The sequence below is a fragment of the Notechis scutatus genome, chromosome 4 (genome assembly GCF_049901735.1).
Source record: "Notechis scutatus isolate UNSWTSFEM ecotype Mainland chromosome 4, rNotScu1.2, whole genome shotgun sequence".
NCBI lineage: Eukaryota > Metazoa > Chordata > Lepidosauria > Squamata > Elapidae > Notechis > Notechis scutatus.
Genome location: NC_142012.1, coordinates 168,945,588 through 168,967,105, shown reverse-complemented (window position 1 = coordinate 168,967,105; position 21,518 = coordinate 168,945,588). Strand labels below are relative to the sequence as shown.

Here is a 21,518-nt window from a genome sequence, read left to right as displayed (position 1 = left end):
GCATCCAGACACCACCTGGGCCCCTGATCTCCTGGAAAGGAACCGCAGGGATCCCCGTGAATTCCCTTCGTTGTCGGCTCCCCTTCAGGCCCCCTTCTGCGCTCCAGGCCCCCGGCTGCCAGATGTCCTTGTGCCCAAAGCAGAGCTGGCCAGGGGGCTAGGAGGACCGGCCCCGAGGGGTCTCCGAAGAACCCGTCCCCACAAGCAGCCTGAGCCCAAACTCACTCTGCCCACCCCAACGTCTCCTTGCTCCCCGCCTCTCGTGGACGCAGCCTGCGTGGGTTTCCCAAAAATGGATTTCCTGCTCACCTCTTGCCAGGGGAGCCAGCAAAAGAGTTGCTGCAGCTCAAAAGTCAACAAACAGGTGTCTACAGAAGGATCCCCATTTTTTTCCATCCAGCAGAGATTGCCACCTCCTTCCAAGAGGAAGCATCATAAAAACTTCCTTGATTGATAGGGACACCCTTCCTCCTCCTCCCTTCCAGCACCGATGATGTCTCCTAGTTCGGTCATGAAACACCTGCAAGACAGCCGCCCAGCTCAGGGGCACCAAGGACCCCTCAGCCCTGCTCCTCCTGCTCGTCCTGCTGTGATGCTTGGCAAATACCTCCCTGGAGCCCCAGAGCCAGAGCTTCTTCCCCAGGCAGCAGCCCCGTTTCCCTCTGACTTGCGGATGCCAACATTGGATCCGGGATCTGCCGTGTGTCACTCGTGGCTACGTAGGGATTCTAGGCTGATTCCGCTTTTCCCTCCACCCCCAAGTTCCGCCGTCTCTCCTGCTGCTTGTTGGCTGCTTTGAGAATAGCCACAAGACGGGTTTTCGGGAGGGTTGAGCCTTGGCGCAGACTGAGGGGGAAGGGCTCCCTTCACGGCCAAGTCTTTCTTCCCAGGAGGTCTTTGGCTACAAGACCGGGGGCTTCCGGAGGGCCCTGTGCCTGGCTGGCTACATCCTGTCCTGCGGAGGCCTCCTACTTCTCTTCCACTGGAAGCCCGAGTGGGACGTCTGGGCCAACTGCCAGCCCTGCAGCTTGGAAGAGGCCGACGTGGTGCTGCTCAGGAGCACGGTAGGTGCCTCCCTCCCTTCCTCCCTCCTCGTGGGCTCTTGCTCTCCAAAGGAGAAGATTTGTAGCTTGGGGGGTGGGGTGGGGGGTGCGGGTACAGTGAGGGGTCCCTGGTGCTCTCTGAGCTTGGCTGTTTCCTTGCAGACGTTTTGTTACCCAAAGTAGGTGACGCCATCAGTGCTCATCGTGCTTAGCTGCCAAAGAGGGGGAGGAAATGAAAGAAAAACAGAGGAAGGAATTGCAGTTTTGCAATCCTGAAAAATTATTGGGGTTTTGAAACCTGGGTGGATCTCGCTTTCAATCTGGAACCTCATTCTTCCTGGATCCAGTCTCCTCTCCTCACCGGACTCCATCAGCGTTGCCTTCTTTCAGCCACGGAGGGCTGTCCAGGAAAAGACCCACGAAGGGTTTCCAGCAAAAACGGGTCCAGTTGGAGAGAAAGATAGAAAGAACCGAAAGGACTTCAAAGAACTGAGGGGTGGAGGGCCGGGATCATTTGTGTATTAGCATATTAGATTTTGGGCAGGGAAAGTTTCATCGCAACCTTGAGCTGAAAATCTAGAACAGTGTGTGGACTTCCACTCCCAGAATACCCCAGCCGCCCACACTGGCTGGAGTAGTCTGGGAGTTGAAGTCCACCCACCTTAAAATGGAGAAGGTTGGGAAGCGCTGACCTAGACCAGAGGTCCCCACACTTGGCCCCTGGAAGAGTTGTGGTCTTCAACGCCCAGAATGAGCCCTAAAATTGCCATGTTTGAGGCCCCCTGGCCTAGACGGGCGTTAATGCCACCCAGGAGGGGCTCCTGCGAAGAAGACGCTCAGGAGAGTGGGTGGCTGCTGGTCCGCAAGGCCGGCCCTGGGTCCGACTGCAAGCAGCCCTCCTCTGGCGCACCTGGCAGGGAAGGGGGCCACTCCACCTGGCCTCAGAAGAGGGCCTGGCTGGAGGGCTCTGGGGAGGGGTTCCTCCTGCTCTCCTGGCCTGCGTTGTGTTCCTCCACAATTTCGGCTCTGTTTCTTCAGGATGAATTTCAGATTTGCACCCGGAAAAAGGTGACCTGGATCCCTCTGTCCACCCACCTGCAGCCCAGCTCTCTTGCCACGGAGGACGAGGAGTCGCTCCCGAACAGGGTCCTTGAGAAGCCAGGGTTCAAGGTAATCCTGGACTCTCGCCGTCTTGTGGGGGCTCTAGAAGCCTTCAAGAAGGACCGAAGGACGGGACGAGAGATACAAAGCTGGTGGGTTGCTCTGCCCACTCAGCCACCCTCCCAGGCCTGGAGAGCGGCTGGTCCTGGCTGGAGCGGGCCAGAGCCAAGCCTTTAATCCTCTTAGCGGGCTCAGCCGAGGGAGGGGGGCCCGGCCGGGCTTCTCCCGGGAGCTCTGGGAGGTGAAGCCAGGACAGCAGGGCAGAAATTCCCCCGAGGCTCTCCCTCCCTCGGACCCCCAGCGCCCGTCAGCCACAGGCATCCCAGCGGGGGGAGGCTGCCCTCGTGTTCCACCCCTTGGCGGGAGCCCGGTTGGAGGAGGTGGGCCCACCTGGCCCCACGGAGGGCTGGACGAGGCCTGACTTGCTTCTCAGGGTTAGCGGGTGGCTTTAAGGGGCCTGGAGGCCTTTAAGAGAAGCTTCTGGGGCGAGAAAGAAGCGGAACGTTGTCGAGGAACCCCCAAGAAAGTCCAGTTGCCTTTCGGAAAAGGTCTCTTTTTCCCCAACGGACCTTTCAAATTCTTCTTCTTGTGACCACCGGATGTTGCAATCAGCCATAAATGCAGTCAGGCTGCCCGGGGCCCAAATGTGGCCGCGTGACCCGCGGGCTTCACAGCTTATTCATGTTTGGAAGTACAGCTGCCCACAAGTCTGTTGTGAGTTCGAGTGGTCATTAAGTGAGGAGCATCTGTCATGGTTTTCCTTCCCCTCCCAGCCCCTCCCCAGCTGCTTCACCTCTCCCTTAAGTGCAAAGTTTGCTGTGGTTCCCCCCGCCCCGCCCTCACCGTGCCTGCTGCCCTTGTTGGCTCCACAGGTGCGATCCCTCCAGGTGCAGAAGATCCGGTACGCCTGGGACTTCTCTGCTCGAGAGTTTCGGAAAGTGGGGTGAGTCCGGCTTTGGCCGCCGGGGAAGGAGGCTCAGCCGAAGGGGGCCGGCCTCCTCCTCCACCCCCACCACCCCCTGGGGCCTCTTCTCTTCCAGGGCCCTGGAGGACCACTACAGCTCCCTGGAGATCCATGCCAGGTTTGGGGCAGGGCTGACGAGCCCCCAGCAGGAGCTCAGGTATTCCTGCTCAGCAGGGCCAGCAGCGCACCTGGTCAGGCAGGAAGCCCTGCTGGGGTCCAGGACTCACCTGGCGCCCCAGGTGTGGGGAATGTCTTTGCACACGAGGCCCAGCCAGGGGAGGAGCCTGCCGTGGCTCTTTAGGGGAACACCATCCCGGTGGGCTTCCCCTCCCAGGCCGAGGCCTCGGCCAGACACGGGGGCCCTTCCCGAGCCGCCCGCTCAGCTTCTGCAGCCTCTGCTGGGTTGAAGGAGCGTTCCAGGGGGCGTCTTCCACTTAGTGAGGATTCGTGTTGATGTGTTTTGATCTGCAGGTTCCCGTTGAAGTCATTCGAGGTGTAGCTCAGGGTTGAACTGGGGGGTCCTTGGCGCCCTCTGAGCTGGGAGGTTTTCTTGCAGATGTTTCAGGACCCAACTAGGGAACCACATCGGTGCTAGGAACCTCACCAAAAATATTACCCAGCTGGGCCATGAAACGTCTGCAAAAAGCCACCCAAGCTCCGCGGGCACCAAGGACCCCTCGCGTTTGAGGTGTCACCTGCTGACAGGTCCTGGAGCAGCATTTGGGCTGGGCTATAAAAACACGGGCGGGTAAAGGAAGTGAGGGGGCAGCTCCCTGCTTCCAGGGGCGGGGGAGGGCAGGCCTAATTTGGGAGGGAGCGGGTGCTCTCCTCCTCCAGGCCTTCCAAGGCCAGGCTCCGCTCCAGGAAACCCAAGCAGCTGCACCCCCGACAGCAGAAGCTGCCCCAAGCCAACTCCACCCTTTGGGAGGAGCCGCTAGGCAACCTCGGGGGTCTTCCCAGAGCCAAAGGGGCTCCGGCCACCTGCAGGCTCCGAAGTGGCTTTGGTGTTGGCCTTGAAGGGGATCCCGAGGTCACCCCTCCCTCTTCCATATCCACAGGAGAGAAATCTGTGGCCCCAACGCCATCGACATCGAAGTCACTCCGGTCTGGAAGCTGCTGGTCAAGGAGGTACTTCTCTTTCTGTGGGTCAAGGCAGAGAGTGGCTGTCTTGGGCCTCCCTTTCATCCCCGCGCAGAAAGGACCTCCTTGTCCTTCTGCACCCGAATAGAATAGAGCTGGAAGGGACCTTGGAGGTCGTCTAGTCCAGCCCGCTGCTCAAGCAAGAAACCAGTTCAGACCAATGGCTGTCCATTCTCTTCTTAAGAGCCTCCAGCGATCGAGCTCCCACAACTTCTGGGGGCCACTTCTGTTCCACTGGTTATGCGTCCTCCCTGTTAGGAAATTCCTCCTTAATTCCAGGTTGCTCCTCTCCACGATCAGTTTCCACCCGCTGCTTCTTGTGCTGCCTCTGGGCATTTGGGGGAGCAGCTTGACCTCCAGCCTTCCGTGGACAGTCACCCCCACCATTGGGGCCAATGAATTTTCAGCCCTGCAGGGATTGATGCACCTTCCCGGAAGGGGCTCAGGTGATCTCTGCCCCGAGGTCTCCCATCCCGCTTTATGCCCTTTGCCAGCGACCTCGTGGCCGAGAGGAACTGGGAGGACTTGGGTGGGCCCGAGGGGCAGGGGGCTCCTACCCATTCGGCTCAGCCAGAGGAGATTCCCTTATGGGCACCACCTGCGTAGGTGCCAACCCCCCTGAGCAGCCGTGTGGAGGAGCCCCGGCGTAATCATGGCAAAGCTACATTTCCTGCTGCTTTCTGAGAGCCAGATTAGCAGCTCAATCAACAAAGGGTTTATTCACCCAGGATGTTCTGTCTTCCCTGCAGCAGCCGGTCTTGTTTCTGAGCAATTCCTGTGACGGTTTTCTGAACCCGCTCAAGGCGTTTAATCTTAGTTAAAATTCTGCTTACCAAAGGGGGGAGGAGGTGAAGGGAGGGGCACCGCCCTGCACTCAGCCATGCTTGGGGGGGGGGGCTGTCCGAAGGCCCCGTGCCTTGGTCACAGCTGCAGGTGCAAGAGGGGGCTGCCTCTACTGGGAGATGCTGGGAGATGCCTTTTGGCTGGGCAAAGAGTCAAGGACGGTGCACCGTTCAAACGTGGTCTGGAGGCAACCTCTGTCCCTCTGGCTGATGGTTCTCACTGACAGATAATTCCTAATATTTTCACCATTTTCCTGATAGATCCCTCTCTTCTCTAGCTAGACTTCTCCAATTCCTGCAGCTGTTCTTCATATTGTGTTAGTCTCCAGTCCCCCACTCACCTTGGTTGCTCTTCTCTGCGGGCTTTCTGGGTTCCCAGCCTCTTTTTGGGTATGGTGGTGGCCTGGCCTAACCCCCGGGGGTGCCTTCCTTTCTTCCCCAGGTGCTCCACCCGTTTTACATCTTCCAGGCCTTCAGTGTCTGCCTGTGGTTTGCAGAGAGTTACACTGAGTATGCTGTGGCCATAATCATCATGTCCCTCCTTTCCATCTCACTCACTGTGTATGACCTCAGAAAGGTGAGCACCTACCTGTCCTACTCTGTTCACCAAATCTCTTCTCCCCACCAGCCTTAGGCGTTGAGAAGGAGCCGGTCAGGTCGTTCCTCAGTGGCTGCCCAAGAGGTTCTGTCTCACCTTCCTGGACAGCTGCCCCTCCCGATGCTGCCACCCAGGGTTGACTCAGCCCTGCAAGAGCTCAAATTCGTGGGGCTTCTGCTGGGTTGGAGCCCTGGGCTGCCCCTCAGGTGCCTCCTGCATCTGGATGAATGTGGCCAACTGTTTCAGGAGTCTCCCAACATTTGTGGGGCAGTTTCTGGCGGCCTCCTAGGGACAGGGGGTGATCTGGGTTCAACAAAATGGCTCCAAAGCACAAATCGTGGGTAGACCAAGAGATGACTTCTCCTCCTTCTCCTTCTCCTTCTCCTCTTTCTCCTTCTTCTTCTCCTTCTTCTCCTCTTCCTCCTCCTCCTCCTCCCTCCTTTTTCCTTCTCCTACCCCTTCCTTCTATTCCCTTGCCTTTATTTTCCAGGAACTAGAGAAGATCCCTTCAGAGATTCTTCCCACACCCCATTCCTTCTGTGGGCTGGGGTCTCTCTTATCTGGCCATCGCCCTGGCCGAGTCTCTTCCCACTCTGATCTCTCCAGGATATTCCAAAAGACCATGACCTGTTAGCTGCTGGCACCTTTCTAACTGCCCGGCAGAGGCCTTGCCCACCTGCCCATTGGTTGGCATGTCCTCCTGTCCTTCTCTTTCCTGACCCGATTCTTCCTTTCCTCCCAACACAGCAATCTGTGAAGTTGCACCAGCTGGTGGAATCCCATAATAGTGTCCTGGTCAAGGTGTTCAGGAAAGAGACAGGTAAGGCAGCTCAAGAGGTTCCTTTTGTCTGTGTGTCTGAGCCAGGGATGAGAGAGAGCCCTGAGGAGGTTACAAAACTGAGTTCAAGCGACGCATAACAGAATTTTCCAATAGTTCTTGGGTGTTATTCAAACAAAAAGCAAGGCAGGTGTGCAATGAAGCTTAACTGGTTCCTTTATAGTTATACATATACAATATATCTGTGTTTATTGTTTGTCTGATTTCAAAGTCAGCTTACTACAATAAGCCACACCCAACTAGGCTATTGAGAAGTTGTACCCATCAAGGCTACTCAAGTTGCTCTAAGTGTTGCTGCCCAGCTGGGCCCCTGTCAAGGCTGACTCGGATTCTCAGCTTGGCAACAGAAAAAGAAGGGAGGGGTAGAGTTCCTGGGGGAGTTGGGGGAGGGGGGCTGAGGGACCCAAGGGATCCAGCTGAGCCTGAGAAAGTTCCTACACTTCAAGGTCTTGTTGGGAGAACTTTTCCAATGGCGCAGGCGGTTTCCCAAAACACCAGCCATGTGTTGGATTGTTGGGCAACGGGCAGGGTGGGTGGGAAGGGGGATTTACCTGCGCTGCTTCCCAAGGGAACCTTTAGAATTATTGGCTTTGGTTCTTCTGTGCCTCGATGGATCCATCCGTAAAGTGACCCTCTTGGTAGAATTATGTCCCAGGAGTTTCTTTTCCTGCAAAGGCCAGAGGGACGGTTGGCAGCTACAATGCCCACCTTCACTCTCACACAGGCGATCAGGGTGCGTTCGAGAGGGCTGGGACGCTGACTCGGGGCCTCCCCGGCTCCCACAAGCGTTGCCTTGCACTTCACAGGGACCTGGGTTCCTCCTTCCAGTCTTCTCTTTGTCCCCAGCTTGGTTACTCTGAATTCACGCGTAGGGGCCACATCAGGGACCCCACCGTCAGGGTTCCAGAAATTGTCCGTTTCAATCAGTAACTCTGAGACAAACAGATTCTCAAACTGCTTTATTAGAAACAGAAACTTGGCACGTCTGTGAGATCCTGAAACTAAAGTTTCCTCCCAGCCTTCCCACAATACTCAATCAACACCCACCTCTTTTTTTCCACATCGTATATCATAGTCCATCATATTATCATTGATGTACTAGCTGGTTTTAATAAACTACTATGGAACACTGGGTGAATTTTTCCTAATAGCCGGGGAAGAGTTAGTTGGACCGTGATCGGATTGATTATTTCCGAAATTGGGAGAATTTAGGTCCGCTTGCTTTTTGTAATCTTTTGTGGCTTCAGTCAAAGCTTTTTTCATGTTCTCCCAACCTTTTTTTAATGAGTTCATCCATTCTGTTACAGACATGGATGTAGGAGGTTCTCCAGGTAATTTTTGACAAATTCCATCCCAGTGTTGATTTGGAATGGAGTCAACCCTACGCTGCTATGTACTGCATTATTATAAGCAACCTCTGCAAATGGTAATAATTCAGCCCAGTTTTCCTGTTGATAATTTACATAGCATCTTGTTATGTCCCACCTTCTAAAATAAACAGTTAAGGCTGAAAGCAGCAGTCCTTGTAAAGAAAGGCAGCAAACAGGAATTTTCACAGATAGCTCCAATAAGTAAAAGTTCCAACGAACTAAATCCAAAACTCAACAAGATTCTTCAGATCAAAATCCTTCACAAAATAATTCCAATAAGTAGAAGTTCCAACGAATTAAATCCAAATCCCAACAAGATATTTCAGATCAAAATCCTCCAAACTGTGCTCTTCAGTTCTCTCTTGCAAATAGACACTTTGTTCCGGACAAAGTGCAAAGTCATATCTCTCCCTTTATAGAGTAACTAATTAGTCTAATTGCTGGTCTGCTCTCCTACTGTATCCTCGTTGGTTCCTCCTTGTCAGGAGACGTCTTGTCCTGACATCTACCCAGCAATCATCCAAATTATCATCTTCTTCACCTGAAGATAACATTTGTTCCTCATTATCACCCGTTCCCGGCTGACCACCTAATTGAAGGGTGGAGGAGTTTGAAGGTTCAAGCCGATCTTGCAAATCAAATGCATTCATCTCCTCCTCATCGTTAGAACTTGCTGATTCATATAAGTCCTCCTCGCTGGAGCTGTCATTCAAAAACCTGTAGCAGATGGCGGAATCACAACACTATCCTCACCGCAGGGCCCTTCCCCGGGTCTGGCGATCCGGATGCGGTTTCGAAGGGAAGCGTGCATGAAAGTCTCGAAGCAGATCCGAAGCATGAAGTGTAGACGCATCCGTCCGGGAACAAACCTCCGAGTCATCTACCCTCCTCCTGACCAAATACTGGAAGCGACCTTTGAGCCAACGGGAATCAAGGACGCCGACCACCGTATCGTCAACAGCAGGCTCCTCAGAAGGCAATGATAACGGACCCGGTTCAGCAGAATCACGTAATCGACAAACAGAAGAATCAGGAATCAAAAGAGATCGATGAAAGACGGGTGAATACGCATGGATCGTGGCAAAGTGAGGCGGTATGCCACGGGATTAATAACTGCCTCAATCGGGAACGGACCAATAAACCGATGATCAAGTTTTCTAATAGGGCGATCGACCTTCAGATGTTTTGTAGATAGCCACACTTTATCACCCACAACTAACGGAGGTGTATCTCGACGGGACCGATCTGCAAACCGCTTATAATCTTCTTTTGCCTTGTTCAATTGTTGTATCAGTAGACGGCGAACTGCGTGTAGTTCTTCCAAAAACTCTCGGGTCTCAGGAACCGGGGAATCCATCATAGTTAATGGGAAGAAACGCGGATGATAACCCATATTTGCAAAAAATGGTGTGACACGGGTGGAGGTATGCTGCGAGTTGTTAAACGCGAATTCTGCTAACGGGAGGTATTTCACCCAATCGTTTTGTCGCAAATTAACAAAACATCTCAAATATTGAGTAAGAATCCCAATCACCTTCTCCGTCCCGCCATCAGTTTCGGATGGTGCGCTGACGCTAAACATACTTTCACTTGCAAAGCCGCCATTAACTGTTTCCAAAATTCTGCCGTAAACTGGACCCCACGATCAGAAACCACTCTATCAGGCAGTCCATGTAGACGGAAGATATGTTGCAAAAATAACTGAGCCGTAGTGCGGGACGATGGTAATTTCCGACAGGGAATGAAATGGGCCATTTTAGTCAACATATCCACTACCACAAGCACTGTTGTGAACCCCGATGAAGACGGTAAATGTGTCAGAAAGTCCATAGAGATCGCTCCCCATGGTCTACTTGGAGTCGGCAAGGGTTGCAAAAGTCCAGGAGGTGCACCGGATGCTGCTTTCGCTTGCCTACATTGAACGCAAGAAGCGACGTAAGAAGACACATCATGACGAACTCGAGGCCACCAAAAAGTCCGAGTGACCAAATGCAAGGTCTTGTGTAATCCAAAATGACCAGCGGCTGGGTTATCATGACATTGTGTCATGATGAGAGCCCTCAACGGTCTGGTAGGCACATATAATAAACCCCGATATCGAAGCAGATCGTCTTCAAAAGACCATGGAGAAGTTGGGCCAATGTCCTCCCGTCTCTGCTGCGTCCACACATCCAAACGTTGCGCCTCTCGTAGTTGGGCCCGTAAATCTACCGGTTCCTGCAGTACGGCTAGAGATTCCGGTGGTAACACTGTCCGTAAAGGAAGAGGATCTTCGGCATAAGTATACTCCGGTTTCCGAGATAATGCATCCGCCCTCCGGTTCTGACCACTTGGAACGTAAGTAACCGAGAAATTAAATCTGGCAAAAAATAACGACCAACGAATCTGCCTTTGATTCAATTTCCTAGCCGTGGTCAAATGTTCCAGGTTCCTATGATCTGTCCGAACCTCCACCTTGTGTCGAGCTCCCTCCAAATGATGTCTCCAAGTCTCAAAAGCAACCTTAATAGCTAACAACTCTTTTTCCCAAATGGTATAGTTGCGTTCCGAAGCTGTAAGCTTCCTAGAATAATAAGCGCAAGGAAACAAAAGAGCGCCATCCTCCGAAGCTTGTAACAGCACTGCTCCGATAGCGACATTAGAAGCATCTGTCTCGACCACAAATGGGCGATTCGGATCAGGATGCTTCAATATGGGTTCAGTTATAAATGCTTTTTTCAAAGTGTCAAAAGCCTGTTGTTGTGGAGGCCCCCACACAAATGGAACCTTCTTACAAAGAAGCTGGGTTATGGGATCCATTATCTTCGCAAAACCTGGAATGAAAGTCCGATAATAGTTGGCAAATCCTAAAAGTCGTTGCACATCTTTAACCCGACGAGGAGCTTCCCAACTACACAACGCCTCAACCTTTTTGGGGTCCATAGCAATGCCCACAGGAGAAATAATGTGTCCCAAGAATTCGATAGACGACTGAAAAAGAAACATTTTTCTAATTTAGCATAAAGTTTATGTTCCCGAAGACGCTGAAGCACTTGACGCACCTGCTGAAGATGTTGCTCTTTAGATTTTGAATAAATCAAAATGTCGTCCAAATATATGACAACAAACTTATCCAACATGTCTCGAAAGATATCGTTCATTAAATGTTGAAATACAGCAGGAGCGTTGGTCAAACCAAATGGCATAACGGTGTACTCGAAATGACCATAACGAGTGCCAAAAGCCGTCTTCCACTCGTCTCCCTTACGCATCCGAACCAAATTGTAAGCTCCACGTAAGTCAAGTTTCGTGAAAATTGTAGCTTCCCGTAACCGCTCCAACAATTCGGAGATGAGCGGTAAAGGATAGCTATTTCTCACAGTGATAGCATTTAAGCGTCTATAGTCACAACAAAGACGAAGTTCTCCGACTTCTTCTTGACAAAGAGAACGGGTGCTGAAAGAGGGGATGACGAAGGTCGAATAAATCCCCGAGCTAGATTTTTATTCAAAAAATTCTTGAAGTGCAACTAGTTCAGGCTCAGACAAAGAATACAACCTCCCCTTTGGTAATGGAGCGTCCGGTATCAAATCCACGGGACAGTCATAAACACGATGTGGTGGTAATTGATCTGCCTCCTGTTCACTGAAAACATCGGGAAATCCGACAGCTCTGAAGGAATCGAGGCAGCAGAAGCGACAATATGTTGGCCTGCGCAGACATGTCTCAGGTGGTCCACACATTGCAAGCTTGGAAAAGAAACAGCGTTCTGCGCCCAAGCCACCAACGGATCGTGTAGACGCAGCCAGGATACTCCGAGCACCAAAGGAAGATGGAGGTTCGAAGTGATATAAAAACTTATCGCCTCCTCGTGATCCCCAATACGCATACGCAGTGGTTGGGTGGCAAAGCGAATAGGTCCCGACTTGAGTTCGCGCCCATCTACGGTTTCCACCTGCATGGGGGGATTCACAGGCACTAAAGGAACTTTGAAATGTTTTACGAAATCATAATCCATAAAGCTAGTCGTAGCCCCTGAATCCACCAGTGCCACGGCAGGGATTCCCTCCTTCCGAGATTGCAAGAATATGCGAGTGTCCAAAAGTAAATGTCGAGGAGGGCCAGAATTAACTTCAGCAATTTGAGATGAAAGTGAATACTGTGCCCGACCTAGGGTTTTCCCTGAGGTCGGGCCTACCCCGTTTCCCGACGGACCAGCAATGGGTTTTGATACAGGTCCACGAGTCCCCTTCCGAGTGCAGGAATTTGCAAAATGTCCCGAACCCCGCAATAAAGGCACAAACCTTCCTGAAATCTTCTCGATCGTTCCTGAACTGTTAAACGAGGGCGGAGTGCGCCTATCTCCATCGGCTCCTCTGCTGGAATTCTGGATTGGAAAACCCTCATAGACGGGGTGCGTGAACGAGGAAACACAGGTGGCTCTGCAACGGTCCGTTTACACCCACGATGTTGTAGGCGAGCTTCAATACGTAAGCATTGAGTAATCAATGTGTCCAAAGTTGAAGCACGCTCTGCATGAATTAGTTCATCCTTGATAATGTCGGACAAACCCTCTTGGAATGCTGCCATGTGAGCTGGTTCATTCCAGGTGGAGTCCATACACAACAAGCGAAATTCTGCAACGTATTCTTGCAATGAGTGTTTACCTTGAATAATATCCCTCAATTTTCTGTCCACAGTTTGAGATTTAATTGGATTCTCAAACATAACGTTCATCTGTTGAATAAACCCTGGAAATCGTCCAGTAATGGACTATCTTGTACTAATAAGGGAGTAGCCCATTTGGCAGCCTGCCCGGTTAACAAACTAATAATAAAGCCAATTTTAACTCGATCGGTTGGAAAATCCTCCGGCCTCACAGAAAAATACAATTGGCACTGACCCAAAAATGTTGAAAACATGTCCGTTTGCCCAGAAAATTTATCTGGCATAGCTATCGAATTTTTCTCACAGGGGGTGCAGGGGAACTCCAGCTGCAGCTGAAACAGTTTGAGAATTGGCAACGAACGATAATAATTGTGTTACCTGATTTTGAAGGGATACGTTGCTCTGGAGTAATTGATTTATTTGCATCTGTTGCTGCTCCACCAATTGTTGCATTTGAGTTGAATCCATCGTTGCAAAGATGGTCTGTTAGGTCCGGAACAAAAATGTTATGTCCCACCTTCTAAAATAAACAGTTAAGGCTGAAAGCAGCAGTCCTTGTAAAGAAAGGCAGCAAACAGGAATTTTCACAGATAGCTCCAATAAGTAAAAGTTCCAACGAACTAAATCCAAGACTCAACAAGATTCTTCAGATCAAAATCCTTCACAAAATAATTCCAATAAGTAGAAGTTCCAACGAATTAAATCCAAATCCCAACAAGATATTTCAGATCAAAATCCTCCAAACTGTGCTCTTCAGTTCTCTCTTGCAAATAGACACTTTGTTCCGGACAAAGTGCAAAGTCATATCTCTCCCTTTATAGAGTAACTAATTAGTCTAATTGCTGGTCTGCTCTCCTACTGTATCCTCGTTGGTTCCTCCTTGTCAGGAGACGTCTTGTCCTGACATCTACCCAGCAATCATCCAAATTATCATCTTCTTCACCTGAAGATAACATTTGTTCCTCATTATCACCCGTTCCCGGCTGACCACCTAATTGAAGGGTGGAGGAGTTTGAAGGTTCAAGCCGATCTTGCAAATCAAATGCATTCATCTCCTCCTCATCGTTAGAACTTGCTGATTCATATAAGTCCTCCTCGCTGGAGCTGTCATTCAAAAAACCTGTAGCAGATGCCGGAATCACAACAGCATCTAATGTCTTGTTCCACCATGGCATTCATCCTCTCTGCTGCTCTGTTGCAGGCTGGATGGAATAACCCTTGGGAGGACCCAATAGACTTTTTAAAAACTCCCTCCAAAATTTAGCAATGAATTGTACCCCTCTGTCTGATATTATTCTATGAGGTACTCCGTGTAGTCTATAAATATGCTTCATGAACAGTTTTGCAAGCTTTTTTGCAGATGGAAGCCCTTTACAGGCTATAAAGTGGGCCTGCTTAGAGAATAAGTCAATCACAGTCCAAATGATTGTATTCCCTCCACTCTCAGGTAATTCTACGATAAAGTCCATTGCGATTTCTTCCCATGGCTGTGTTGGTTTAGCTACTTGTTGGAGGAGACCGGGGTTTTTTTCAGTTCTGTGTTCCATCGTGGACAAATTGAGCAACTTTTTACATAGTCCTCGATGTCAGGTTTCATTTTTGGCCACCAGAACTGTCTTCTGACTAAATGTGGGGTTTTTAAGAACCAGAAATGTCCCCCCAACCGCAAGTCATGGCTACGTTTTAGTACCATTAGTCTTAGGGTTGTGGGTACATACAGTTTAGTCCCTTTCCAAGCCAGTTCTTCATTGATTGTTAATTCGGGTTGATGTTCCACAAACCAGGGATCGGTCAATAGGGCTGCTTTCAATTCTGTGGTCAGTTTGTCTTCCAGGTGTTTGGGGTTGCCTCGAGTGGTTACTTGGCCTGCCAATTGAGGTTCTGATATCAAAGCCTGTACTATTTCATCTCGGTAACTGTCAAACTGGGGTTTCCTGGACAGGGCATCTGCCCATATGTTTTTCCCTCTGGGGATATATTTCAGGTTGAAGTTGAATCGTTTGAAATACTGAGCCCAGCGGATTTGTTTAGGGCAGTGGTTCCCAACCTTTTTTTCGCCCCGCACCTCTAAAGAAATTTCACTCGAACCTCGCACCCCCTGAAATTTAGGCTTTAGGAACTACTGAACGCGTTAAATATATGGTAGGATTGAATCTTTTCAGCTATGTATGTGACGGCCACTAAATAACGATACTTAACTCTAAAATGAAAACAAAGTTAATCCATTGCATAATAAATAAAAATGCCAACATATAGCCAATATCCTATTATTTACCTGGACTTTTCTCACACCCCCTGGAATATCGTCTCGCACCCCAGGTTGGGAACCCCTGGTTTAGGGGATAGTTTCCGAAGTGTCTTTAGCACTTCTAGTTTTTTGTGATCAGCCCATACCTCAAATAGCTCCTTCACCCCTTCTAGGAATTGCCTCCCAGTCAACAAAGCCCATCTTACTACAAATGCTTCTTTCTCCCAGACCGCCCATCTTCGCTCTGTGTCCATTAGCTTTTTGGACACAGAAGCTCAAGGCATCAGTTGGTTCTGAGAGTCCTTTTGTAGCAGAATGGCCACTACTGCCACATGACTAGCATCAGCTTGGACTATAAAAGGTTTGGTCGGGTCTGGGTGTTGAAGAATGGGTTCAGCTGCAAAAAGGCGTTTTAGAGTTTCAAAAGCTTTCTGACAGTCCATTGTCCAAGCACGGGGTTGGCTGGGTTTTGGGTTGAGGGGGGAAGGCCCCATTTTTAACAAATCCATCAAAGGGAAAGCAAACTCAGCAAAAGAAGGAATGAATTATCTATAAAAATTGGCAAAACCCAAAAAACTTTGAAGTTGCTTGCGTGTTTTGGGGGGTTGCCAATCCAGTACGGCTTTCACTTTTTCCAGATCCATTTCAATTCTCTGGTTGGATATTCGGTAACCCAGGTAATCCAACGACTCCTTGTGGAATTCGCATTTTGATAGTTTTACGAATAACTTGGCAGCTAGAAGGTTTTTCAGCACTTGCCTGACCAATTTAATGTGTTCTTTGATGGTTTTGCTGAATATAAGGATGTCACTCAGGTAGACTAGGACCCCCTTGTACAAGTGCGGATGTAACACTTCATTGATGAGTTGTATAAATACTGCGGGGCCTCCTTGGAGTCCAAAAGGCATGACTCCGAATTGGAAACTATCTAAAGGGCAGTTGAAGGCTGTTTTCCATTCATCTCCTTCTTTTATATGGACTCTGTAGTATGCCTCCCTCAGCTCCATCTTGCCTTTTGACAGGTGGTTTAATAAGTCTTTCATGAGGGGGAGAGAGTACATGTTTTTGATGCACGCAGCGTTTATGCCCCTAAAGTCGACACATAATATCAACCCGCCATCTTTCTTTTCCTTGAACAGCATGGGGGCAGCTAACCTTGATTTGGCATGTTCAATAAAACCTCTGTCCAAATTGTTATCGATATATTTCCTCAGTTTGGTCATTTCAGCTGGTGTCATAGAATACATCTTTGGTTTGGGTAGTTTTGCCCCAGGTTCTAATTCTATGGCGCAATCAGTTGCTCGATGTGGAGGTAAAACACTACATTCCTCTTCACCGAATGCTTCAGCCAAGTCTCTGTATCCTCTGGGTATTTGGGGAGTACCTGGGAGAAAGTTCGAGGCTGTGGCTGCTGTTTCAGGTTTTGGATTCGAGTCGGGTGGTGGTTTTTTGTGGGAGGAAGGGGGGGCAGTGGGCCCACCCCAATAATGATTTTCCTGAATCCATCCTCCCACTTGATGGTAGGGGCCCATTTATCTAGCCAAGCAAGTCCCAATATGATCGATTCTGACATTCTCGGAGCCACTATAAAGCATATGAGTTCGCGGTGAGGACCCATTTCCATTTTGACCAACTCTGTCAATTGGGTTGCTGGGGTTCCCCCAATTAATGTCCCACCCACTTGTTCAAATCTGATTGGGGGTCTTAGTGGGTTAGTCTTTATGCCCAATTGTTCAACGATGGGAAGCCCAATAAGACATCTAGAGCATCCAGTATCAGTGACAGCTTCTAACTCCCCTGCCTCCCTGTGTTAGGTACCACTAACTTGACTTTGACAGTAAAAGGTATGATGGGAGCACTCACCATTGGGTCATCTTCGTCGGTCAGGTTCTCGGGGAGGTGGTGTTGGTCTGGAAGTTTGTTTCTCCCTTCTGCATAGAGAGGACCTTCCAGGATGTGCTTAGCAAATCGGCTAGTGTCAGGAGGTTTCCCTTTAATTTTTTGACCTCTGACAGCTGTGGTAGACTTTGGTTGTGGTGCTTGTGGAACCGGTGCGGGAGCCAGACAGTCAGCTGCTCTATGGCCATCTTGGCTACAACGGTAACATTTTATTATTCTGTTGGGTCCGATGTGGGTAGCTTCAGCAGGTTTGGTCAGTGGTCGTCTGGTCACTGTTCTCTTAGGCAGGCCTTCCGGAAGGGGTTTTTTATGGGGGTTGATATCGTGGTCTAGTCTGAGCGTGGCGGCATACTATGCTTGCGGAGTCTCTGGTATTCTCCTAATATTACAGGTCTTCTTTACTTCTGGGTCAATGGTGTTCTTAAACTAGTGTAAGGTCGTTCTTTCAGGCCAATCCCTGAGATGGCTCGCGACCGTTCTGAAGTCCCAAATAAAGTCTGATAAGGGTCGTTTGCCCTGTTTCATTTCCATTAACTTCTCTTCGTTTTCTGCCACCCTGTCTGGATTTTCAAATCTGAGTCTCAATAATAGAATAAACCCATTGACATCATGTAATTCTGGGGCTTGTTCGTCGTGTAGCTGGGCCACCCAGTCAGAAGCATCCCCTTCATTCATCCCATCTGTTATTGCAGTAACCAAATCGCACTCTGTCACATATTGGTCTCCAAATTGGTCTATGTGGGACCAGATTCAAGTGAGGAAGTAAGAAAAATGCTTACGGTGCCTGTCAAAAACGGCCTTCCACTGTATCTGGTCTGGTCTGGTCTGGGTCGTGGGTCGGGGAGGTGGTGGTACTGGCCTGGCAGCTGCAGGTTGAGCTGGAATGAAAGGAACCTGACGAGGTGTGCATCTAGACTGGGCAGGTCTTCTGAGGCCTGGCTGGGGTGTGTCTCTCTGTGAGAGGGGCCTCTGCAGGGTTGCTCCAAGTGGGGGTTGAATGGGTGGTTGCCATGAGGGTGGTGGGTATTGCCTCATTCTCTGCCTGGGTGGAGGGGGAGTGACGGCTGTCTGCTGTATGGGCAGAGCCCCTTGTGCGTCAAGGATTGCTGACTCCTCTTTGGACCAGGGCTTGGTTGGTGCTGGCGTCCACTGGCACTGAATCCACCCCTGGCCTGGATAAAACCCCCACCCTGGAGGGATACTCTCTTCAGGGGGCAAACGTCTTTCAGGGTGTTGGGGAGGAGGACTTGGAGGTTGCCACATACCTCTTGTAGCCAGCACCTCTGGTCACCGTGGGCTGTCATGCTGGGCCTCTCCAACTGGCCTCTGGGCAATTTCCTCTTCCCTCGTAACACTTGGGAAAGAAATATTGAGGAAGAAAAGGGAGAAAACCTTAAAGAAATGATGACAGAAATACTAGCGGAACCTTTGGAGATGACCAAAGAAAAGGTGATGGATGGAATGGATGAAATATATCAAGTATTTACTAGATATGCAATGAGAAACAAATTACCCAGAGAAGTACATGTGAGATTTACCAAGAAAACAATAAGAACTGAGATACTGCAGGAGGCAAGAGACAATCTATTGAAGTACAAGGGAAAAAACATTATAGCTTGAGACTCAAGAAGAGACTGGACTGCCATTTGTCAGAAATGGTGTAGGGTCTCCTGCTTGGGCGGGGGGTTGGACTAGATGACCTACAAGGTCCTTTCCAACTCTGATTATCTGTATCAAATACCAAGAAAAGTGAGAGATTTAAGAAGAGAGTATCAATTCTTGACAAAGATGTTAATAAAAAAAGAAATTAACTATAGATGGTTGATTCCGGAAGGTTTGACATTTATTTGGCAAGAACAAAGACACAGAATTGACTCGGTGGAGAGTGCAGAATTATTCTATGATGAATTCTTTGGAGGATCAGAAGATGAGAGAGCAAGAGAAGAGGAACTTAAAATACGAGCAGAAATGGCAGTGGAAATGGAGAAGGAACAAAGGGAGGAGAGGAGACAGGGGGAGGGAGCAGACAGACATATTCTCAAAGTGCTTTAGTAGAAACAGAAACTTGGCACGTCTGTGAGATTCTGAAACTAAAGTTTCCTCCCAGCCTTCCCACAATACTCAATCAACACCCACCTCTTTTTTTCCACATTGTATATCACGTGAACCAATCACCCTTCAACTACAATTCTTGCTGCGCCATAGAGAATGACCTTGGCAGTCTTACATATCTATTATGTCTACTGAAAACTACTCAAACAACAATAGCGCCCCCTTCCATCCTCCGTAGCTGTGTGGCAGCTTTTAACAGGGATTCCAAAGCTGACACCCACCTTCCCACTCCTTGCTCTGTGACTCTGTGGAAAATGCCACCCATGGCATTCCTTGTGCCCACTAATGTTCCACTTGGTCTCCTCAGCAATAATCCACCTCCATGCACATACCCAGGACTAGAGAGACACGCATTCCAGCAACAGGAGTTTCCTGGTGGGTTCACGAATGGACTATTTAAGGTTGTCACACGGGCCCACTCTACTCATGACTTATTCTAGTGCGCATTATACATCGTGCGTCACATTTGTCACCTATCCATAGTATAAAACATACAATAGATAGCAAGGAGGCACGGGGCCAGAACCGGAACTTGCTGGACCCCCTCAGTAGCTGCAGAGCTGTGGGCGAGGGGCCGGCCTGGGAGAGGCAGCACCCCAAAGGCAGGAGCTAGACGGGGGGGGGGCACAGAGCAGGCAAAGGAGGTGAACCAGGGCCTTCCTTGGGGAGTCCCATTCCCCCCCCCCCAAGAGACCCAAAGGGCTGCAAGGCGACGGTTGCCTCTTGCAGAAAGTCCCCCCCTCAAAGGCTCTCCTTCCCCACAGGAGCCCAGGAGGTGGAATCTCGCCATCTGGTGCCCGGAGACATCCTGGTCCTGGGCGAGGGCAGAAGCTTGATGTCCTGCGATGCCCTCCTGCTCAGCGGCCAGTGCGTCGTGAATGAAGGCATGCTGACCGGTAAGTGGCGGGACGGCCTCTCCCACTGCTCGGCCCAAAGCCTCAGCACACAAAGGGAGGGAGCAGCTTCCCAGGTTTTTTGGGGGGAGGGGGGAGAGTTCTGGCTCAGGAGAGGGCGTTACACCACCAGCCCCCCCCCCCATGGCAGCTACGTGCAGCCTGCTTGGTTAGGATCCGGGCGGGGGGAGTGGGAGAGTAAGCAGAAGAAACCGGCCAGGCCCTGGGGATTAAGCCCAGAGAAGCCTGAACGTTGCTGTGAACATTTTGAACTGTCTTGTATTTCATGCACAAACAGCGTGCAAAACCGAAGGGTGGTTGTAGTGCTGGGTGTGTGATATTGTGAGGAATTGTCGGGTGCCAAAGACCAGGCCCACAAACGAAGGTTCAGCTAAACGGATTCATTGCTAAAAGCCTCTGCGCGATTATCCAGCGGAGCAGAAGTTGCCTCCAGACCAATTGTGGGAGCTGCATCGCTGGAGGCCTTCAAAAGGAGACCGGAGAGCCATTTGTCTGAAATGCTTGAGGGTCTCCTGCTTGAGCAAGGGGTTGGACTAGAAGACCTCTGAGGCCCCCTCAGTTATTCTTGCCTTGCAATTGCAGCATGTCACGGGCCCCCATGACGAGGCCTGGCTCACCTTTCGCTGCTTCGGCTTCAGGGAGAGTTCACTCCGCTTCTCACCATGTTATTTTCTCGCCCTGAATGTGCCACACAGACTTCACTGATAACGAGGTTGAGGGGGACACGCCAAGAGCAGCCCATCCCTCATCCTTTGGAGCCCCCCCCATGGTCAAAAGGGCCCGGGGGGGGGTCAGGGCTGAGCCTCCCTTTCCCACCTCCTCTAGGGGAAAGCCTTCCCGTCACCAAGACCGCCCTGCCCCAGGAGTGCAAGAGCAGCCAGCCGTGGCACCTGGGCTCCTCCGAGGACAGCAGGAGGCACCTTCTCTTCTGCGGGACGGACGTCATCCAGGCCAGGGGAGGCAATGCAGGGCCAGCAAGAGCCATCGTGCTGCGGACCGGTGGGTGAAGGGGCATCTCGCGTGGTGTGAAGGTTGTAAGGCGGATCTCTCCCTCTCCCCCAACACCTGGAGGGGCCTCCTCTTCACCCCCTTCATTAAGCTGCCTGATCCTGGATCCTTGTGGTCAGGGGGGTGGGGGGAGGGCCGGTGAGGAGGTCTCCCTCTGGATGTCCTCGGGGTGTCTTCTGGCTTTCAGTCTCAGAGGCCCTGAGTGATTCCAGCTCCCAAGGCAGCTCTGGGTCGTGTCCAGAAAGCACCTTCCGGGCGGGGTGGGAAGTCTCCGTCCTTCAGGCTGGACTCTGGTGTGCCGCCTTCCTCTTCCTCCACCTTGCCTCCCGCTGGACTCTGCAGGGAGTCAGCCATCAACCTGCCAGCCCCACCTGCCTCCCCTCCCCTCCCAGCCTCGGGAGGCACCTCAGGGTCACTGCTCCTCCCTCCCCCACTTCCCCACCTCAGGCTTCAACACGGCCAAGGGAGACCTGGTGAGATCCATTCTGTATCCCAAGCCCATGAACTTCCGGCTCTACAGGGACGCCATGCAGTTCCTCCTGTGTCTCGTGGTGGCGGCTGGCATCGGGATGGTCTACGCCATCTGTGTCTTTGTAATCAATGGGGTGAGTGATGGGGGAGGGGCAGAGGCTGCCCAGGGGCTCCTGTGGGGGGGAGGGGCAAATAGGGAAGCTCCTCCCTTGCTCAGTTAGGCCTGCAGGAGGCTCCACACACAAATCCACTGTGGCTCAAGC

The 21,518-nt window shown here is 50.9% G+C and overlaps 1 protein-coding gene across 1 annotated transcript in view; it reads left to right on the top strand.

Annotated features, from left to right (window-relative positions):
• Window positions 1–21,518, top strand: part of LOC113425180 (putative cation-transporting ATPase 13A4) — a 39,984-nt gene that overhangs the window by 4,058 nt on the left and 14,408 nt on the right. The window contains 10 exon segments of the mRNA XM_087965640.1: window positions 891–1,064; window positions 2,082–2,213; window positions 3,077–3,147; window positions 3,245–3,325; window positions 4,227–4,296; window positions 5,593–5,727; window positions 6,496–6,568; window positions 19,627–19,758; window positions 20,602–20,775; window positions 21,232–21,389. Coding sequence (XP_087821766.1) covers window positions 891–1,064; window positions 2,082–2,213; window positions 3,077–3,147; window positions 3,245–3,325; window positions 4,227–4,296; window positions 5,593–5,727; window positions 6,496–6,568; window positions 19,627–19,758; window positions 20,602–20,775; window positions 21,232–21,389 — 1,200 coding nt within the window.